Below are 22,599 nucleotides of genomic sequence, written 5' to 3' on the forward strand. Positions count from 1 at the left end.
AACACGTAAACAAAAAGACATCATATCAATTACATCACATATTACTAAATAACTATTACAAGCCTAGCTTACCTCTCACATACTTACCTATTACTTGGGACAAATTTAAGGGTAGTGCCAGTGGTCAGCCAGTCTGCTGCAGATCCTGGACGCCTCTTCTTGCTGTCGCTGGGCCTCTCTCTTCATGTCTTCTCGCTCTGATATGATGCTGGACGATGTGAGGCGAGAAGGCGGTTGCCTCCCAGATGAAAAGCACACAGCACTTGGTGGATTCGACTTTTCCATCTTTGTGCTGAAGAGACAGACCAGGAGGTAACTTAATAACTATTATAAGATAACTTACTACATATAACTAAATAACTATAACTACCTCACTTGCTACATACTACTTACTAACTATTACAACCTATCTTACTAAATCTAACTTAATAACTATTACTACTTACCTAACTAGATACTACCTATTATTATCTAACTTACTACATATAACTTAATAACTATTACAACCTAACTTAATACATTTTACTAAACAACTATTACAAACCTAAATTACTACATATTACCTAACTTACCTCTCACTTACTTCCCCATTAATTAGGCCAAACGTAAGGGTAGTGCCAGCGGTCAGCCAGTACGCTGCAGTCTATCCCATTACGAGTGATCCTGGACGCCTCTTCTTGCTGCTGCTGAGCTTCTCTCTTCATGTCTTCTCGCTCCTCCCAGATGAAAAGCACACAGCACTGGGTGGATTTGTCTTTTCCATCTGATTAACAGTAACATGTAAGACAAGATAACTTAATGACAATCAAGCTTAATGACAAAAAATGACTTAAAAAATGATTGATATCATTAATTTGTGCAAGAAAACACCACAAAACACATGTGAAGTTTTACCCTCAGTCGGCTCGTCCAGGTCCAAGCGCCCAGTAGATACACAGCAGCAGGACGCTGAACTGGGTCTGGACCGATCGTTGTCCTCTTGCTGCTGTTGATTCCTGCATGTCCTGGTTCTCCTTGCTGCAGAACTGGGTGGAATCAGCTTTTCCATCCGACTGCTGTAGAGACAGACCAACTTACTACATATAACTAACTAACTATTACTTCCTAACTTACTACATACTATTATTATCTAACTTATTACATATAGCTTAATAACTATTATGGCCTAACTTACTACATATCTCCTAACTTATCTCTCACTTCCTTCCCCATTAATTAGGCCAAACGTAAGGGTAGTGCCAGCGGTCAGCCAGTACGCTGCAGTCTATCCCATTACGAGTGATCCTGGCCGCCTCTTCTCGCTGCTGCTGAGCTTCTCTCTTCTTGTCTTCTCGCTCTGATATCGTGCTGGACGATAGGAGGCGAGAAGGTGGTTTCCTCCCAGATGGAAAGCACACAGGTGGATTCGGCTTTTCCATCTGAGCACTGAAGAGACGGACCAGCTTGTCCCGGGGCAGCTGGGTCCAGGTGGTGGTTGGGTCTGGCTGCGTCCCGGTGGCCTTCATGCCTGCCTCTGGTGAACTGGTCACCCCAGGCTGGGGTCTTCTGTAAGGACAGTTCGTCTTGTCTCTGCCTGACAAGGTGCCTGGACTGGTCCTCCTGGCTGCAGTGTAGGGGAGAGGCGGCTTGGTCAACGTGTTGACCTGTGACATCCCGGCCTTGGGGTGTCGCTGGGGCTTCCTGGCTGCAGGGTGTCGCTCCAACTTCTTCGCCCTTTTTGATGGTTGGGGCATTGGCTCAATCAAAATAGCCAAACCTTCAATAGAGACAAGATTTACCACGAGTGTAAAATCTACAACAGTAACGTGTAAGACTTAACAAGATAACTGGGAATTATGCGCTTGTTAAAATTGTTGTTTACTTTAAATCTGAGTTGATTCTGAAATCTTATTTTGAAACATTAATTATAATGCATGTTGGGATGGAAAACACTGAATAAAAATAATCAGGTTGTCTTTTGCACATTTGTGAGGCTTCTTTTCTAGGTGTACTAAAAAACATTATTAATTTAAATTATTATATGCTGGCCACTGCTGACAAAATCAATTGGCTTTTGATAGGAGATAACAATCTTCTTAAACCCACATTATCGTCACCACCATCAGATATTTATAAAAAGCAATAAAATCAGGCAACTAAAGAGTCAACTACATTCCTGAGGACCCATTTTCAAACATTCAGCTCTAGTGCAGGGTTCCTGTAAGGTCGCTTTTTCTCTTAAACTTGTTCATAATTTTGGACACAGCTACTTTCACAACCATAACATGTCAACACTGTCTGTTTTTAAAAAATATATATTAGATTAGATAATGACATTAATGTATACTGTTAAAGAAGAGGTCTGGCAAACTATATTTATAATGTGAACAACTTATGCATATCATGTGAAAGACTAGGTTTTTGTCCCCAGCGTCAGTCGTCACTACTGTCAGGTTTGGTGGTGGTGACAAAAATCTCCAAAATTTGACAGTGGTGACAAAAATCTCCAAAATTTGACAGTGGTGACAAAAATCTCCAAATGGTCCTCAGCAGAGTATAGAATACTCTCACTAGAATATAACTGTTGATCACAATATTAAAAAAAAATATCATTAATTAAAACACCACAAAAACACATGAAGTTTTACCCTCAGTCGGTTTCGTCCAGGTCCGAGCGCCCAGTAGATACGCAGCAGCAGGACGCTGAACTGGGTCTGGGTCGACCGCTGTCCTGTTGCTGCTGTTGGTTCCTGGATGTCGCTGCTCCCTCATGATCCTGGCCACCTTTTCTCGCTGCTGCTGAGCTTCTCTCTTCATGTCTTCTCGCTCTGCTATCATGCTGGTCGACATGAGGCGAGAAGGCGGTTTCCTCCCAGATGGAAAGCACACAGGTGGATTCGGCTTTTCCATCTGAGCACTGAAGAGACGGACCAGCTTGTCCCGGGGCAGCTGGGTCCAGGTGGTGGTGGGGTCTGGCTGCGTCCCGGTGGCCTTCATGCCTGCCTCTGGTGAACTGGTCACAGCGGTGACAGGCAGAGGCAGCATGGTGGATGTTCCAGGCTGGGGTCGTCTGTAAGGACAGCTTGTCTGGTTCCTCCTGGACAAGCTGTCTGGTCTGGTCCTCTTGGCTGCAGTGTAGGGGAGAGGCGGCTTGGCTACAGTACGCCTCAGGGGCAGCTTGGTCAACGTGTTGACCTGTGACGTTCCGGCCTTGGGGTATCGCTGGGGCTTCCTGGCTGCAGGGTATTGCTGCACCTTCTTCGCCCTTTTTGCTGGTAGGGGCATTGGCTCAATCAAAATAGCCAAACCTTCAACAGAGACAATAACAAGATTTACCACGAGTGTAAAATCTACTTTAAAACTGTACTGATTCTGAAATCTTCACAATCACCTCACTTTCACAAAACTCAACTGTAAATGAAGGGATCAGTGGTTTTTATCATTAATCAAGAAAACACAAAAAACATGCGAAGTTTTACCCTCAGTCGGTTTAGTCCAGGCCCGAGCACCCAGTAGATACGCAGCCGCGCACCGCTGAACTGGGTCTGGGCCGACTGTCGTCTTCCTGCTGCTGTCGATTCCTGGATGTCCGGGTCCTCCTCGCTGCTCTGTCATGGTCTCCATCCGGATGAATATCGTAATCTGCTAACTTTGATCAGCTTCTATCTCTGTTTAAATTAAAACACAAACACAATGACGTCACTGGCCGGAGCACGTCGCTTTTTTTAAGTTCTTTAGTCACCACGTGATTTGTAGTGAGAGTACATCTAGAAACCCTGAATTCACCTTCCTGAGCAGTAAAAGTACACGGGCAAACACAGCAAACGACAGCCACACAACCAGACTACGAAATGATTTTATTTCATGTACTACTCGCTCACTACACCAAGTAGCTTCTCCCCGTTTTTCAAAATTGTGAAGGTGAAGCTGCCAAATATGCAAATTTACCGCGAATTAGCAGAAATACATAAATAAACGAGGATATCTGTGTGAATAGTCGTCTGAGAGTCTGTTGCTGCGAGTATAAACCTATTCGCTCTGGAAAGAGCAGCTAAACCGATGTCGGCTGGATAAACGGAGACTATTTTAATTAGTAAAACATGGCGCCGGTCCCGCACTGAAGGGTTAGAGGTCACAAACCAGCCGGTCCACGCAAAAATAACATTTTAACATTGTACTCCCTACTCACCAAAAACGATGTCGCTCCTCTCGGTCGCTTTACAGCTCTGAGAATCAACAAACTCCGTTTCCATGACAACGACGTTCTCGTCCGACGCGACGTGCGGCGCAGCGCGAATCTAACATTAAACACGGAGGCGCTTATAAAACGCGACGGCGATTTTAAATAAAGCAAATAAGGATTTTATGTTAATTTGGTAATTTGATCAAGCTTCATTAAAGGAGTAATAAGAAGTAATACATGCAGTTAAATACTAAAACCAGTAATAAATAAACTTGTTGTAAAGTCCAGTTTTTAGAACAACTCAGTCGCCCAGTAATTGCTAGACAGGGTAGAAGCTATTTCGACTCGTGCACGCAGTGTTTCCTTCATAATGACATTTATTTTGATCAGGAAAATGTGAGGCCACCTCAATCACTTCGGCCTGTACAGGTAAGCTCACCGATGGAACTATTTTACCTGCTCCTGCCCCTCTAAGTGTTTAACCCTTTTTTATTCCCCCTCCTCACCTATTCCTGAATTATGGTGCGCTCTGAAAGCCGCTGTTTTGTCCGGTTTGCGCGTCTGAAGTGACAGCGTTAACCACGCCCACTTGTCGCGCTGAACCCCGCGACAAGAAGTGGGGTGTTTCACTGTATTACGTGACATTACACCGTAATGTGTGACACTAGTGGCGCTGTGTCATGATGCGATTTTAAGTGACGCTGGGACTGTCCCTGTAACTACTGGTTGTAAGTTCCTCTGGATCAGGGGATAAATGCTGTAAATGTAAAATGGCGCCAGCGTTTGTAAAGGAGGGAAGTCGTGCTTTTAAAGTATACTGGCGACGATAAAGTTTTGTTTTGTGCTCAGAATGTACTCATATTTTGGGAAATATATCACCTGAACGTATGTGAGCTGAGCGCGGTGACTCCTTGCTGATTTATGAATATTAACCTGTGATATTCCAGTCATAATTGCTCATATCGAAATGATGGGCTATTTTTCATGTGATGAAATAAGACATAAACATTGTTTTGTGTTTATTTAATGCTTGAGTTATATTAAATATGAATGGAGGATGAATGCCTCTGGAAAAATAAATATAACTGAACAGAAAAATCTTTTTTTATTTGTAGCTGTGGCACATATCACTGTTGGTAGGGGCACACACAGGAACCCCCACAACTAGTCTCCTTAACCCCGTCTCCAGCCTGGCTCCTTGCTGCAGTGTGCACATCACCACGGTGACCAGATGCTTGCTACTTCTTCCCACCTGTTGCCGGTGCGTGGCGCTGCCTGTTACTGAACTCTTTCACATACCTGCCTTGCTGCATGAGCATCAACATGGCAAACAGAAGTTGTTCCAGATCACCTCTGCCTTTGCCCTGTTTCCATGAAGCGCTGCCCACATGTATATTCACCCCACAGTCTGCTTCCAGCTCCAGCCCCATGTCAGTGAATGCACCCCCTGGATCGGCCTTGACAGTATGAACAAACCACAACAGGCTTTTTTTGTTTTTCATGAGATTAAGTTCAAATTTGATGTACAATCAGTAAATATATTATTTTTAAAAAATCATGAAATAAGTAAAAAATGAACAAACAACATGTTATTCTCTGCTGTGGAATAAAAGGTGTACGTTGCATTTTTGCACATAACTTTGGGTATTCCTGTGAACCCAGGAACCCTGCACCTTCCCTTTTTTATTATTACATTATTGGCCAGTGTGAAGTATTGGTCATGTGGACATCTTGGTTTGGAATGGGAGCCGTGGGCCCTTGTTTCCTCCTCTTCTCCTGTATCTGTTGAGAAATCCCACCACTGGTTCATACTTTCTTCCTGGCACTTTGAATTTCACAATCTGGTGGAGGGATGTATAGGCATGCAGCATGTAGTAGAGAGCCATCTGAGTGACGTGTTCCCTGGTGTCCAAGAGGAACTTCTACTGTCATCTTCATTATCACTGATATCTGTTTCAGAAACATAAAGTTTGAGTCAGTAAAATTGCAACCAGAATAAAAACAGCTTGATATTACACATTAAATTTGATATAAAAAATTTGTATTGAGGATAGAGATACACTTCTGGTATTTGTTTGGTGAACACTTCTACAGAAACCCATCAGTTGTGTAAAAGACATACAGTAAATCTGTCAAAAGGAATGCATGTGCTTTTTAAAGCATAAAAGTCTTTAAATTTGCATAATTTTACTTCAGATTTTACTTCAGATTGTAAATCTGAAGTACCAGCCCATACCAGCCCATGATGATGGTGTACGGTGATTTCCACTCTGACAGTGTGGAAGTGGTGTTTTCCAAAAATGCCGTACTTTTAACTGAAATTCAACATGTGCTCAAGCAGGTAGGATTTTTTAGCAGGTTCAACTAAATGACGTACAAACTACAGGTCCCATAATGCAGTGCACACTTTCGCACTGAGTTCGCTGAGGATCTGAAGTTTGTGTGTTATTAGCGCTTCGTATCTCTGGGCCTTAATAATGAATATTTAAAGTGATCTCACGGACCACGATTTTGACACCCCTGCCTTAAAGAATCCTAATATATTAAAATGACCAATAAAGACCAATTTGGTCATATTAAATAGAAATTAATAATAGATAGAATCGTGAAGAGCATTACAAATTAATGGCAACGTAGATGCCTAGCATTTAGATATTTAGCATTTTCTTTACAGTCAGCAGTAGATTCATTTTTTGGACATTTCAGAATCTGTTTAATTTTCTACAAAGATCACATCCAAATTCATGCATTTGTCTTTTTTATCTATTTTTATCTATTTTACTGTGGATTATGAGACTTATTGTTCCTGTTGTCATCTGAATGGTTATTTTTTAATTTTTTAAATTTAAATGTTATGTTTTTATGTTTTAAAATCCTTATTTTTGGGGATTCAGACTCTGTACAGAAGGTTCTGGAAAGAGTTTGATTGTGCGACTCATGAGACGTTATTTTATACGTTACAATACAGTGGGGTCCCCAACTCCTTAATTAAGATTCTATCCTTTTGATTCACTCATCAGTCTACGTATGTTAAATGGGGTAACTGTGTGTCTGTCCCTTTTGATGTTTGTCATGTGGTTAGTAAAGGAAGTGTTCTGTCATCTCTTCTTTTTAATATGTACATGGATGTGTAGTCGGTGGAACTATAATCAATAACCTGACGTGTGCAGATGATTTAATGATCTTCTGTCCATACAGTGCTGGCCTTCAAACGTTACTGAGGGTCTGTTCACAGCACGGTTCAGAGTTTGAGATCACTTATAATGGCAAGAAAAATCGTAAGGAAAGAAAAACATTATACAGACTGTTAGTATTGTGTATTATCTGCATTTAAGTGTTCTCTCTCTCATTTTCCATGACCGAAATGTCATGTGACATATTTTCTGTTCCTTTGGTGCGCAAAACTCTTTACCATAGACACACCTCGTAGATATATACACTAGATGTTGCATTCAGCCCCTCAGCAAAGTCACTGCCATATTTTGACGTGGTTCCGAGCTAATTAAATCACACTTCTCTGAAAATTACAGACCAGAGCATCTGTCTTCCCACCCCACCTCATGCTTGTAGTACGAGTGTAGTTTAAGTTCATTTTGAAGGAAAAAATACCTATATGGAGATAGCCTACTTGTATGTTCAAAATGTTATGTTAACAAAAGGCTTCTCTATCAATTTATTCATAAATACATGTCTGACTTTTATAACGAACCAAGACAATAAAAATCACTTCTCAAATTTGCCAGTTTATGTATTCTGTATTTTGTATGACACCTTGCCTTCCAGTTCATTCATTTAGGAGCTCTACCCAGACCCAAGGCTCTATTGACGCATTTGCTCCCAAAAAAAATTCCCCATGCAGTATGGTGTTCCGCCTGGTCTCCTCCCGGTGACATTCAGCTCTCGTTTCGGTCTCTGACTCTCTTGAGCTGCCACCATCTGGCACTCAGATTCCTGTTCAAGCCACTCTGCAAAACCCACAAGGTTGTAGGAGGTATCCGGCTTTGCTGTGCAGGCATGTCTGGCAAAGGTTGCCATGAGGTCTGAAGAGTGCTTGGCCAGGAGCTGCTGTACATGTGAAGAACTGCCCGACTCTGCAGCTACCTGATTAGTGTCCAGAGACTGGAGCAGGCCTACTAAGACCCGAGCGCACCGGAGGTCAATTAAGAATTGTGCTTATTTCTCTCAATACTAAGTGGTGGGGCTGCCCATATCTTTGCTGAAGGGCTGTCAGAGCATGTTTGTATGGAAGTGGGCTATGCTCAGATTCATGATGAAGTTATGCAGAGCCATTTTCAACATAGCAAACTCTAAAGGATCATCATGAACGAAATTAGGAAATGAAGGGGCTTCTATACATCGTCAGTATGTTCTTGGGGTGACTGGGAACTAACCGAAGGAAGATCTACATGCTGGGAACATAAAATATCAGGTACCTGATTATAGGTCTGAGTGGGAACCTCCATTACTGTGCTTCTAGTTAGAACTCCACCTGGTGGTCATGGATGGGATTGGACGACACGCTATAACATGGACATTATGACAGAAATACGTGGCTGCAGTAGCTGTTGCTGCTGTACTGGGTTAACATACGCTGGGGGCTGTACAGAGTGTAGCAGAGTTGCATCTGAAACAGGCAGAATACTAATGGCTATCCGGACATGAAAAGGTGAAGCAAGGTGTTACCTGGGAGGAGGAATAGCAGGCAGATAGGTTCATGGCACTGATGGCTGCTGACAAGAGACTGACATTGATCCAAAAATCATTGATTATTATAAAACCCTTTCAATAATCTTAGTACAGCACTGAATGAAGAAACAAAATTGGCCTTCATGACACAACAGATGTGGGTTTGAATACATCATTATTTCAATGTTTGTCCATAACTATTTCATATCTTCCCAGTAATTTTTCTATACTTTTAATCGAAAAACAAGTCAATTACTGAATGATCCACAAAGTTTGAACTGTAGTGTAAAAAAACAGAACACTTTTACCTGTATGTTGTGTCGTCCGCGGTGGACCCTGGCCCACTCCACGGGGGGTGGAATTAAAGCTCATTTTATTCACATGAATACTACATTAAACCCCACTGAAGATGAAGGTTAACTCCATCTGCATCTATGCAGCAAAGCATCTCATTTTCATTTTTCTTTTCCACAGTTAAAAGCCGGCAGTGTAATCTGACACTGAAATAATCTCCCCACAGTCTCACGTCTCTGTCTCAGTACTTGTTCATCTCAGTTTCGGGATGAAAACTAATGTGATAATTACAAGGGTGTTAAAATATAACTAGTTTAACAGATTCAAACCTAAAATGGGAAATTAGTGTGTGTGTGTGTGTTCTGGCACACCAAGGTATTGTTCAGTTCATAAATCCTGGCAGATTAAAATAAACTCATCGGGCAGCGAGGTTGGAAGCATCTCCCAATTTCCTTTTTAAAAATGCGCTGCCTTTCCAAAAACTGGTGGTTTGCGCAACACTGGAAGGAAACGGGACCATCTGTGACACCCTGTATAAATGTACATTCAGAAACAGTTACTACAACTAACAACGTTCTATAGTTCATGTAATACCAACAGAACTAACGTACTGATTTACTAAACTAGTTAACATTCCAAATTAAATAACTCAAAGCTGCATTACCATAGAGCAGTGGTCTCAAACTCCACTTTAGAAGTTATTTTAAACTGTGTAATTCACATAAAACCTTTTTTTGTAAATTTGTATGCATCTTTACTGTGTAACAGCATTCACTGCCTTCAACGTGCAATAACTCCCCCAAATTCTACCTATAAAGAATAAAGAAATATTAATGAAGGGGACAACATCACTCACTCAGAGGTGCAAAGTTGGGGTGATGACTCGCAGCTTGGAGTAGATGGAACTCGCCTCCTTTCCTTTCTGGCTCTTTGTTTCTCTCCGGTCTGGTTTCGCCAGGCGCCGCACTGCTTGTAGTGTCATTTTTTTTACTTGCTGAGTTAAAACTGTCTAGAACGCCACGGACACCGTCGCCATCATCCTCACGTCTCCGCCGCAGTCAGTGCCAGAATCTGCCGGGTTTTCACGACTCTGCCGTAAAGCGCCAAAAAGACGCGCCCCGTTCAGAGAGAGAAATCCTGCCCGTAAACTTTGTAAAAGCAGTTACGCACGAACTTTTTTACAAATAGCCTAATAAAAACATTTCATTAGGCGCACTTTAAAATGAGCCCTTAAGGTACACGTGTCAAACTCGGGTCACATCCCGCGAGATTACTTTTGAAGGAATAAATTTGTGAGATTATTGGTCTTCTCCGCGGGTCCTTCAACCCAGGTTCTTTGTTGGAGGATGCATTGCTCAAGGCTGAGAAAGAATGAAGACTCAAGACTCAGTCTGCGCAGAAGGGGGAATCTTTAATGTTCACAGAAGACAACCACTAGCACTCTGTGTACAGATTCCGATGTTTCAGTGCGTGCTCAGCTCTTTTATAGGTACTGACAAACAAAGTCTTTTTGGGGTGGGGTCTTCTTTTGGGGTCTTCTGGTTGTTTGTACTGTCTTCTGGCAGGGGCAGATAACCCCTTCAGCAGGGTCAAACCACAAGGTGCAAAGTTGACAGTTTTAACACTGTCGGGTACGGTTGTCTTGTTTCACTTCCTCTTTGAGTGATATGTTCCACTTCCTCTTTGAGTGAGTCTTTTGTTCCTTTGTTTGCACGACATCTGATAACAGATGTTTTACCAGTCTTTAGCAAAGTAACATATGTCAAAGCAGTATATTTCTACAATTCCCCCTTTTGAACTATATTTAATAGTTCAATAAAACAGAACGGACATATAGTCAAGCTGGAACATCTCCTCTGGGTCTTTTAAGGTTATAGTGAGGAGTAAACAGACATGACAGCCACCCTGCCCTGGGTCGGCCTGAATCGTCCGTAACCTAACAGGAATACATGATAAGAAAATAACCGTAATGATACAAAAAGAAGGAAGAAACAATCAAAAGAGTATTTAGACATGGGACCACATGACACCTTCTTCGTCATCACTGGCCAGTGCACAAAAGACCAGAAAGACGACAGCTCTCTGTTTCCAGGTCATAATGTCTGGAAATGGCCAAGACATGGTTATAGAGAAAATATATAAAACAATATGAACACTGAGTAAATGCAAATTAAGAGTAGTAAAATGTAGGAACTAGTATGATAGGACGCAAAGTGAGGTAATCCCCCTTTGGAAATGTACAACCAGCCGGTCGTATTTTGGGGTCAGTTGTGTCCAGTATCTGCTCTTAGGGCATCCTGGATCTCCGGGACAGTCCGGCCTGGTTCAGGTGCAGCCGCACACTGGGAGAGGTGAAACCAGGTGTCTCCTTTTCCTTTGAGCCGAACAGCATGTGACGTCCTCTCGGTGATCTGGTAGGGCCCTGTCCAACGGGGTTCACTCCATTTCCGTTTGGTCACCTTCAGGAGTACGTATTCTATCCCTGGACTCGGGGGGTTGCCTGCAGGCGGCTGGGACCCTCGGCCTGTGACCTGCGTAGAATGCTGGGAGAGAACACTTTGTAAAATGTTAAAATATGCTTTTGGAGACAGTTTTTCAGATGCTTCAGTAGTCATAAACAGTCGTGACGAAGGACCAGGAAAGGGACGTCCATGTTCTAACTCAAAAGGCGTGTACCCCGAGGTTTTATTCACCGAGCTACGAATAGACATTAAAGCCAATGGTAACGCGTCAACCCAGGACATTTTGGTCTGTGCACAGATTTTTGCCAATTTAGTTTTGAGTGATAGGTTCATTCTTTCCACTTTACCTTGTGATTGAGGATGGTAAACCGTGCCAAACTTGTGTTTTAACCCTAAGGCAGATTCAACTGTTTGCAGATCCTTATTTTTGAAATGAGTTCCATTGTCTGACCTAATGGTTTCAGGAAACCCGTGTTGCGGGATGTAATAGTTAATCAGGCACTTGACCACCGTTTTGCTATCTTCTCTAGTCACGGGCCAGGCTTCTGGCCAGCCCGAGAATGCATCCACCATGACCAGAAGGTACCTATGTCGTCCTACCCGTTCAACCATATCCGTGTAGTCAATCACAATTTCTTTTCCTGGGCACAGTGGAATTGGGAAGATGCCCAACATGGGTTTCAATGTGGGTTTTATTCCGTACAGGTTGCATTCCGTGCAGGTTCTCACTAGGTACTGGGCCATATCATGCAACTGGGGATGCCACCAAGTGGACAGATTCTTCATTATTTGGGTTGCACCTACATGTCCCACCCCGTGAGCCTCCTCCATGGCTGTTTGCCTTACTCCTGGAGGTAGGATGGGTCTCCCATCCGGACCTCTCCACAAATCAGTATTGGTAGCCCCTCGGGCTAACCAAAGCGTTTTTTCTTCCGGGCTTGCCTTCTCCTGTAACTCTTTTATGGTAGCTGTGGTTAGTTCGAGGGATGTGTTATCCACAGGAGGTTGTGGTTGGGAGTCCATTACCATGATGGATGAGGGTATGTAACCTGCAGTTTGTTTCGCTATGAAGTCAGCTTGTCTGTTACCTTGGGCAATCAGGTCCGTTCCAGTGCTGTGACCTTTACATTTTATGACTGCCACCTTTTCTGGCTGTAACAGGGCTTCGGCTAATTCTTTCATTTCTTCCTCATGTTTTATCGGTTTTCCACCAGCTGTGAGGAATCCTGCTCTCATCCACTGCCTTAGCTCTACATGGACTGCCCCTACTACATAGGCCGAATCACTGTAGATGTTAACCTTTCGGCCTTGTGCCAATTTCAATGCTTCAATGACTGCTCTTAATTCTGCTCTTTGTGCTGATTGAGGTCCTTCCAGTTTTTCTGCCTTGACCACTTCCCATTTCATTTCCTTCTGTTCTACTATTGCCCATGCTGCCTGCAACGTTCCTTGGTCTGTTCTAAAACAACATCCGTCGGTAAACCACTCAATTGTAGCATCTACAAATGGTTCAGCTTGTAGATGTGGTCTAATGTTTTCATCTTTCTGTACATTCTTTTCACATTCGTGTGGAATACCTGATGCCATGTGATCAGCCATGTTTATACCTTCGTGTGAGTAGCTAATGTGTGGAGCAGTGAGAATGTCCATTAGTCGCCTTTGTCGTAGTGGTGTGAGTGTGAAGGCCTGTGAGGTTACATAGGCTACGACGCTGTGTGCCGTCAGTATTTTCAAAGGATGGTTCATGACTATGTGAGCTGTTTTAGTGATGATTTTAGCTAGTCCTGCCGCATGTTGGGTGCATGATGGATGTCGTTGTTCAATATTGTCTAGCATGACACTGACATATGTGAGTACACGTCTCTCTCCCCCTTTTTTCTGGAACAGTACACCATTGACGTGAGTATCTGTTCCAGAAACATCCAAATGAAAAGTCAACGCATAGTCCGGGATTGCTAGGTCAGAGGCCACGGAAAGTCGTTGTTTGAGAGTGATGAAACATTGTTCAGTTTCATAGGTCCATTCTAATGGTGCGTGGAGGTTTTTTCATGCCTTTTGCGTTCACAAGAGCCCTGAGAGGGGTAGTGAGACCCACGTAATCAGGGATATAATTTCTACTAAAGCCAGTCAGACCTAAGAAGGAGAGCATGTCCTTGACAGAATGTGGACGTGGATGGTGTAGAATAGAATTTCGATGGTCTTTAGATAGAGAGACCCCTGTCTGAGCAACCATGCGCCCTAAGAAGGAAACTTGTTTGCGGCAACATTGTAGCTTGGACCTACTAACTTTGAAGCCGACTTCTGCTAGAAAGGTCAATAGTGAGCGAGTTGCTTGTAGGCAAACGTCTGCCGTGGGGGCAGAAAGTAGTAAGTCGTCAACATATTGGACCAGGAAACAGTCAGATGGGAGTGGGCATTTAGCTAGGATAGCCTTCAGATGTTGATTGAAAAGACCGGGCGAGAGAGCAAACCCTTGGGGTAAGCGAGTGTAGCGCCATTGGTGGCCCCTAAAAGTGAATGAAAAGACATCTCTCAAGGACTCCGCCAATGGAAGGCAGAAGAAAGCGTTGGCTAAATCTATGCATGAGAACCAGGCGTGTGACGGAGGCAGGTTGGCCAGGGCAACATAAGGATTGGGCACCGGGAGAGATGTAGTCCCCAGGAGGGAATTGATTCTCCTGAGGTCATGGACCATACGATATTTACCTGTACCCTTCTTTTCGACAGGGAGAATGGGAGTGTTCCAGGGGGATCCAGACGGTTCGAGGACCCCAGCATCGATTAGACCCTCAATGGTCTCAGCAATGCCGGCTTCCGCCTGGGGTTTGTGTGGATATTGAGACTGCCACAAGGGAGCGGAAGTATGCAACGTAAAAGTGACTGGAGGGATGCCGACACAACCAACGTCGGTAGGTCCTTGAGACCACAGGGAACGTGGAATGGAATCAAGAATTGACTGTGAATCGCAATGGTCCGTCATTTCTCTACCATGAGACCGAGACAAGGTGTCATGATGCAACACAGCGGAGTTGATCAAGGACGAAGTGGGCAAAATTTGGTAAGTTGAAGTGGATTCCGAGAATAAAACATATGGTAATCTAGTATTGACCCAATCGGTTGCTGCAATTGCTCGTTTTACTATTCCACCTAATTCCTTGGCCTGATGTCCAGGGTTTAGGGCTAACGAAATGTGTGGGACTGCCTCAGCGGACATCATATACCACTGTTCCTGTTCCGGTGTGAGAGTAACAGCCGCCGCAACACCCTCCGGAGCCGCAAAAAGGCATGTACTAGTGACAGACCACTGATGACCCTCACAATTATCCTGGAACTGGTGCTGATACCAGGTGGTGTCATGTCTGTCATAAAAAAGAGTGAGATGGGGTGGGTCAGGAGGAGGCACGTAAGGATGGAGCTGGGAGAGCCACGGCCGCCACTGCTGGAACATTGTCAGTACACCTGGGGACGCACTTGGTTCAGAGTTCAGCATAGCCCAGTAGATGTCTGCTGTGGGAGACACATCCTGAGCGGGATGTAAAAGAAACTGTCCATTTCCTTCAACCATCTCGCGACACGGAAGGATCGTTCCTGCTGGCAAGGACACAGTTAGGCCCTGTGGGGAGCAAGTGATACTGGCCCCCAGTCGTATCAATAGGTCTCGGCCGAGGAGGTTGACCGGTACGTCCTTGGAACAAATGTAACTGTGTAACAGTGTCTGGTTGCCAACGACTGTAGGAAGTGGTGTGGTGAACGGCAGAACCCTTGGATCCCCAGAGATGCCCACGACTGTAGTAGTGAGGTTGGAAAGTTTACCTCGCGATACGGACCGGACTGTGGAGTGTGTAGCCCCTGTGTCCACCAGGAAGTCTTTTTGCAGTCCGTCTACAGTTATAGACAGCATGGGATCCGCCGTAGGCACCACACTGTCTAGGGCAGTCTGTGGGGTGTCCTAATGGGAACCACCCTCAAAGTGGTCCCAACTTGTCATGGGCATTTGTGGGGCCGGAAAGCCTCCCGGACCTCCACGCGGCTGTTGGAATCTCCCTCGCTGTGCGGGACGGCGCTGATATGGAGTTCCCCTGGCTGGTAGGCCAGTGGGCCTGTGAGGGCAGGTTCGGGCCCAGTGGCTGGGATCTCCACAGGTGAAGCAGCCTGTGGTTTGTCCCCCGTTTCCACCCCTCCACTGACCTCTCCCTCTGAAACCACCCCTTCTCTCCCCCATAGGGGGACCAGCCTGTCCGTAAGGGACAGGTGGAGAGTACGCCGAATGTTGGGGGTACTGTGGCGGAGGCTGCCACCCACCAGAAGGGAAAGACGGCATTGGCGGCTGAGGGGGGTGTGGTGCAACTGCGGCCACTAGCTGCTTTTTTGGTTTTTCTGGTTTGCTACCTAATTCTTTTTTAGCTTGTTGTATTTGCATTCGGAGTAACTGTTGTTGCAGGTCTTCCACAGTTTCTCCCTTACTGGAGTCCTTATCCTGACATTTGTTAAGGTTAAAGAGCAGGTGTTTTCTCCATGTAGGAAAATCACAATCTTGCAAATCTGGATTGTCTTCCATTCTGTCTGCTACTGCCTCCGGAATCCCCTTTAACACTGCCCTTCTGAACAGAATCGACATCGGTCCCTGTGTCCCGGGGTGCTGCCCTGTCCTTCCCGTCCAGTCATCTATTGCCTGATCTAAGTAAGCAGGTGGGTTCGATTTACGGTCCCATTTAATTCTAGTCATTCCTCCGGCTGCGTCTTTCAGTGGAAAGGACTGTCTTAGAGCGCGATTAAGGTTGTCAAGAACATTATATATAGGAACTTCATTGGGGGTTTGGAGAGTACCTGCATCTCGTTCTACGGCTATCAGTTGAGACTTGGAGGAACACATGGTCAATATTGCTCTAATGTCACCCAAGGCTAGGTCGACGCCGGCAGTGTGTTTTTCCAAGGCCACTAACCATGGATGTGCTCCGTCGTGTATGTTTGGTAATTTGTGAACTAGCCCTGTGATGTCCCCTAAAGTGTATGGCTGATACACAGGCCTTTCCCCTGGCTTTCTCTGGATCAGTGGATAAACCCCTGCTACCCCTTTCAACTCAAGTCCATTATTTTCCTCATCTTCCTCTTCTTCATTTTCGTCCCCTTCTATCTCATCCCCTTCCTCCTTGGTCTGTTTGCAGTCAGATCCTTTAGTTCTAATTCTTCCCCTGGTCCTATAAGCTATTGATTCTCTATCCTCAGTTCCCTGTTCTGCCTTAGCCTCCTTTACAGCCTGAATCATTAAGTCTGCAAGTTCCTCTCCGGCAGTCTGCATGTTCACAAGCTGGCCTGTCATTGGTTGCCAGTTACCTTTGAGGTACATCGTAACTGTTTCAGGGTTTGAACCCGAGTCGGGTGGTGAAGCAGATTCTCTCCTGTAGGTAGCTTCTGACCTTTCCACAGTCGTGGGGGACTGTTGGGGCTTGCTGTGTTTGGCCTGGTACCGTGCCCCTGCATGTTGGAATGGTGCAACGGGTTGCGGTACCAGTGGATCTGCTTTTACGGTGTCAGTTCCTAATGAAGGTGTGGTGGACGATACACCTTCGGCGGGACAGGTTAAGATGCCCCCCCGTGACTTCTAGGACAGGATATATTGATGCAGGCACCCTGGGAGGTGGAGGCGCTGTTGGGTCAGGGGTATATGGAGGTGGTGCCTCTTTTTCCTTTTTCATGCGAACTTTGGCGAGTTCCCACCATCCCGCGAATTTATTGTATTTTATCCTTTTGTTCTTTTGTGTTTCTTGTTCCTTCTTATGTTTTTGTCGACTAAACAGCCCAGCACTTTCCAACATTCTTCCCGCTTCTCCCTCTTTTTTCTTAGCTTCTCGCGCTATGGAGCGAAATATTATGCCCCAATTCCCACTACTCTCTTTGGTCTGGCCTTTTTCTATCAGTATTTTTGTGGCGGTGGTGTCGAGTAATTTCTTTTGTTCCGCTGCTTCCTTAGAAGGGTAAGTGACATCTATCACATAATGCATCTCGATCAGTTGTTCGCCGAGAATACTGAGAACACTTCCGGGAGCCCAACCATCTCCTACATCTTTATCCAGTTCTCCTTCCATTGTTATTTCCACGGAAAGGCTTGTCTTTATTTTTTATTTTTATTTATTTATTTATTTTTTTTTTTTGAGAATTTAGTCCAGCTGGGGGTCTTGCCAATAGGTGGCACTAACAGCTGGGGAGTACCGTTTTTAAGTCAGTGAGTCAGCACTTGAAATATCCCCCTTTGGTGGTATCAAGCTTCTACCTGGGAGTAAGACTTCCCAGGCGGATACACCTTGCCTCTGCTTCCAAATGGGGGTGCTAGTTGTTCTCACTGTTATTATTCACAATCATTCATTCCCATGTGGTGCAGTATGTAAATGTGATTATGTGTTTTTACACTTTTAACATTAACAGGGGAATACCTGATATTCACCCTTTATTGAAATGAATTGGGAACAAAAAGGAATCTAATTCCCTTTATTATGTAATCTGTGAACACGGAAGAACAGACTGTCTTTCCCAGTGTTTCACAGCATTCACACCGTTGTGTATTTATTTGGCCATGTTAACACAATATATTCATATATCACATGTATAAAAACCTCTTCATACCTTTTAACTAATATTCTGGAAATTTAAGTAACAACCTGGGTGATTACTAGGGACTCCAACCCGTACGATAATTCTCTTTAATTATTCCTCTGGTACTTTAAGAAATAACTTCTGGTATTTCTAGGGACTCCAACCCATAACCTCTGGTAATTTAAGAAACAACTTGTGTTATTTCTAAGGACTCCAACCCATAACAAAACACACTTGTATTTAAATTTATTAAGGAATTTAGAAGTAATCTAAAATTACTCCAGGGCCTCCAACCCACTACTGAGATTTCACGCCGGACCCCAAATTGGACTCGTCAGTGCCAATAGTGGTCCGACCTCAGTATTCTTTTGTCACCGTTCTTTTATTGTAATTCCAAATTTTCTATCGTCTTTTAACTCGTATTCAATTCAGTCTTTTTCAGCCTTTTAGAACAATATTCTAATACAGGATACTCGGAGTCTGGACACAAAGTTATATTTAGAGTAGTCAATTACAGCAGAAGGAAAGGTCTGCTTACCTTTGTGATTCGAGCGCTCGCTTTCTGTCCAAACTCCTTTCACCCGGTCTCGACCAAATTCCTCCGACTTGTTTTTATCTGTTTCCTCTGTTGATCCAGAAGAACATCCTGTTCGTGACGCCAATTTGAAGGAATAAATTTGTGAGATTATTGGTCTTCTCCGCGGGTCCTTCAACCCAGGTTCTTTGTTGGAGGATGCATTGCTCAAGGCTGAGAAAGAATGAAGACTCAAGACTCAGTCTGCGCAGAAGGGGGAATCTTTAATGTTCACAGAAGACAACCACTAGCACTCTGTGTACAGATTCCGATGTTTCAGTGCGTGCTCAGCTCTTTTATAGGTACTGACAAACAAAGTCTTTTTGGGGTGGGGTCTTCTTTTGGGGTCTTCTGGTTGTTTGTACTGTCTTCTGGCAGGGGCAGATAACCCCTTCAGCAGGGTCAAACCACAAGGTGCAAAGTTGACAGTTTTAACACTGTCGGGTACGGTTGTCTTGTTTCACTTCCTCTTTGAGTGATATGTTCCACTTCCTCTTTGAGTGAGTCTTTTGTTCCTTTGTTTGCACGACATCTGATAACAGATGTTTTACCAGTCTTTAGCAAAGTAACATATGTCAAAGCAGTATATTTCTACACTTTGTATAGATCTATTAATATAACTCGGCGATATGAAGCGCTGATTACACAAACTACAGATCCCAAAATGCCGTGCGCACGTTGCTGAGCGCCCTACGCATTATTTGAATCGTTACATGCTGCAATACACGGATTTCGCCTGTATAGTTCAGCTCGACAAAAAGTCAGGAAAATAAAGCTCTACATCTGGGGTAACTAAATTTAAAGAGGATCAGTTAGAAAAGATTTCTAGGAACAAAGGTCCAAAAGATTATAACTGTTTAGTTTGAATAGTATCCTATTCATTTTTCATTCATATTAATTACATTTTCATGATGTAATTAATACCTAAAAAGTCTAATCAAATTAATTCAGAACAATTAAAAAACATTGACAATATTTATTGTCACATTACACAGAACTGAACATACATGTATGACTGCTGATATGCATGTTTTATAGTTTACTAAAAAAGAGTAGGGCTGCATTTCATAATAAAAGGAAATTGTGCATAAAAATTGTGCTTTTTCCCCTTTTCTGTGTCACATTTTGACTCAGCAGACTTTCATAGAAAATAAACCAACACATTTTAACAGTTAAACAATTTTAGACGCTCACTTTCTTCCCCTGTTATATTCCCCTGCTTTTTTGTTCAGTGAGAGAATTGATCTCTAGCTTGTCCTGCCAGGATTTTTAACCTGGGCTTGAATGGAGTCAGGGCCATTCTCATACACATGTGGAGGTGCTCGATTGTGAGCCTGGAAATATCAAGTCAAGTCAAGTCAACTTTATTGTCAATTCTGCCACATGTACAGGACATGCAGAGAATTGAAATTACGTTACTCTCTGACCCATACAAGTAACATTAAATACAAAAACAGTAACAGTAACGAATACAGAGTATAAATATATTTAGTTTTAATTATGTTCATTGTCGAGAAAGCTGTCTTGCAGCTGTCTTGCCAATCATGGTCAATATGTACAAGGCTACTTTGCTCAGACCAGGGAAAGTTGTCATAATAAGCATTTGAAGCCAGAAAGTGGAAGGGTCAGTTCTTATAAAACTGCTCTTTCAGGGCCACATCTTCTTGGAGATCGAGCAATTCCATCTGGAGAGGATCCAGCATTTGTCCATTCAAAGTGCTGTTTGACTTCCTTTGAGAACCCTCTGACAGCAGTGATGAGAAATGGATTCTGAAGGAACGTGGTGAGTTGCTGTCCAAAGCTGAAGCTGTAAAAACGGCTGCAAAAAAAGTTCACAATCAGCTTATCAATAAAGCCAACGAAAGAAACAGCATCTCGTCATCCCTGAACCTGTTCCTGCACTGCTGGGAAGTGCGTGAAGTCTCTATGCAAGTCTTCCATGAAGACGTTTCCTCTGAAAGGAGCAGACAGATGTCATCAGGTCACAAATTGAATTGTCCTTTCCCTGTAGCCTCAAATTCAGATCATTCAAATGTGAAGCGATATCAACCAAAAAGGTCACATTTTCCATCTGTTTCTCATTTTGTAAAAAGAGAGAAAACTCTTTTGCCTTCTGACTTCTTAGTTCTACCAAAAAAAAGATGCTGCTTCCTTCCTAATGGACCACAAGCATGCTAACACCCTGCCTTTCCTGAGCTGTTTCGCATTATCGTGCAGCAAAAGATCATCAGCATCGACTTCTCTGAGGAATTCTCGATGCGATGCTGGTAGGAAGAAGATGCCCTGAGAAAAATGATAATTTGGCTCATTGTATTCATCACCTCAGCATGCTCGTCTGACAGGGAGTGACTGAGGACAGATTGGTGAATGATGCAATGGTAAGATGTGAGTTCAGGATTGTCTTCTTTCAGTCTCGCTACAGCTCCTTTCTCTCTCCCTATCATAGCAGGGGCTCCATCTGCAGTTATTAAAATCACTTTTTTGGCTCTAGTCCTCTCTCTGTTAACAGCTCCTTAATGTCCATGTAGATGTCTTCTGGTCTGAAGTGAGATGAGCCCTAAAAGATCTTCACAGAATTCTGTGGTCTGTGTTGAAATACCAGACAGACTAACAATTGAGCATCGTCACACAAGTCAGTGGACTCATCCACAGATAAACCTTCACATGGTGCCGTACACTGGGGCAGTGGTGGCCAAGCGGTTGAGGAAGCGGACACGTAATCAGCAGGTTGACGGTTTGAATCCCGATCCGCCAAGGTGCCACTGAGGTGCCACTGAGCAAAGGGTGGTAGTAGCCTAGTGGGTAAAACACTCGCCTATGAACCAGAAGACCCTGGTTCGAATCCCACTTACTACCACTGTGTCCCTGAGCAAGACACTTAACCCTGAGTTGCTCCAGGCGGACTGTCCCTGTAAATACTGATTGTAAGTCACTCTGGATAAGGGCGTCTGATAAATGCTGTAAATGTAAAATGTAAATGTACTCATGCATGTCTAGGAAATCAAAGCACCATCCCCACACATTGCTCCCTGGGTGCCTGTCATGGCTGCCCACTGCTCACTCAAGGTGATGGGTTAAATGCAGAGGACAAATTTGTGTGCACTGTGTGCTGTGATGCTGTGTATCACATATGACAATCACTTCACTTTCTTTCTTCTTCTTTACACATGGCTTCATCTAGCTGGTTTAGCACATCCTGAGACAGTATTTCCCTTTTCTTTGTGGCAGAAGATGCTAACAATGGTATCTGCTTTATTTTATCACAAAGCTCTTGTTTTCCATCAAGTAACGTTACTGACAACCTCTCAATCAGTAAATGGCAGCTCTGAGGGAACACACATGAGCACGTTGTTGGGCAGTGAATGTGTGACTCGGGATCCCTTTGGGCTGGTCGTATTGGATTCTGAGACTGCTTATTTTCAGTGATATTACCTCAGATTTTATTGGGAATGTTTCCATTATGTCTCATAATGCCGTTTCACATTGGCACTTTTAGCAAGAGCCACGTTTTCTGAACAAATGAGGCTCGTAAGAATACATTTATTTATCATGAACATGGACATTTCCATGCAATATAAAAAGGGTTTAAAAGTTTTAAGCCACTAAAATCTGATTTATTTAGGGTAAAAGAGCACATGTACAACACTGTTTTCACGGTAGATATCTTCTGGGAACTTTGCTGTAATGCACATAGGTTTATTAATATGTACAATTCCATGTAATATAAATAAGGTTTCAACTTTTTGGACAACTATTAAGGATGACCTTACTAATATAACATCAGACCCAAGGGGAGGGGGATCTTGCAAGGCCTTGAGAAACTGTTCACC

General features: G+C 43.7%; 2 protein-coding genes across 2 annotated transcripts; both read right to left on the bottom strand.

Annotated features, from left to right (window-relative positions):
* Positions 1-10,832: 10,832 nt before the first annotated feature.
* On the bottom strand, positions 10,833-14,599 carry LOC114783507 (uncharacterized). The gene is given in 2 exon segments (XM_028968966.1): positions 10,833-13,650; positions 13,652-14,599. Coding segments are annotated over 2 exon segments (3,177 nt in total). The 5' UTR covers positions 14,585-14,599; the 3' UTR covers positions 10,833-11,406.
* A 713-nt stretch (positions 14,600-15,312) lies between these two features.
* LOC114783510 (uncharacterized) lies at positions 15,313-17,271 on the bottom strand. The gene has a single exon (XM_028968968.1). The coding sequence runs from the start codon at positions 16,949-16,951 to the stop codon at positions 15,554-15,556; it is 1,398 nt and encodes a 465-aa protein (XP_028824801.1). The 5' UTR covers positions 16,952-17,271; the 3' UTR covers positions 15,313-15,553.
* Positions 17,272-22,599: the final 5,328 nt, after the last annotated feature.

This window comes from Denticeps clupeoides, unplaced genomic scaffold (assembly GCF_900700375.1).
Source record: "Denticeps clupeoides unplaced genomic scaffold, fDenClu1.1, whole genome shotgun sequence".
Lineage (NCBI taxonomy): Eukaryota > Metazoa > Chordata > Actinopteri > Clupeiformes > Denticipitidae > Denticeps > Denticeps clupeoides.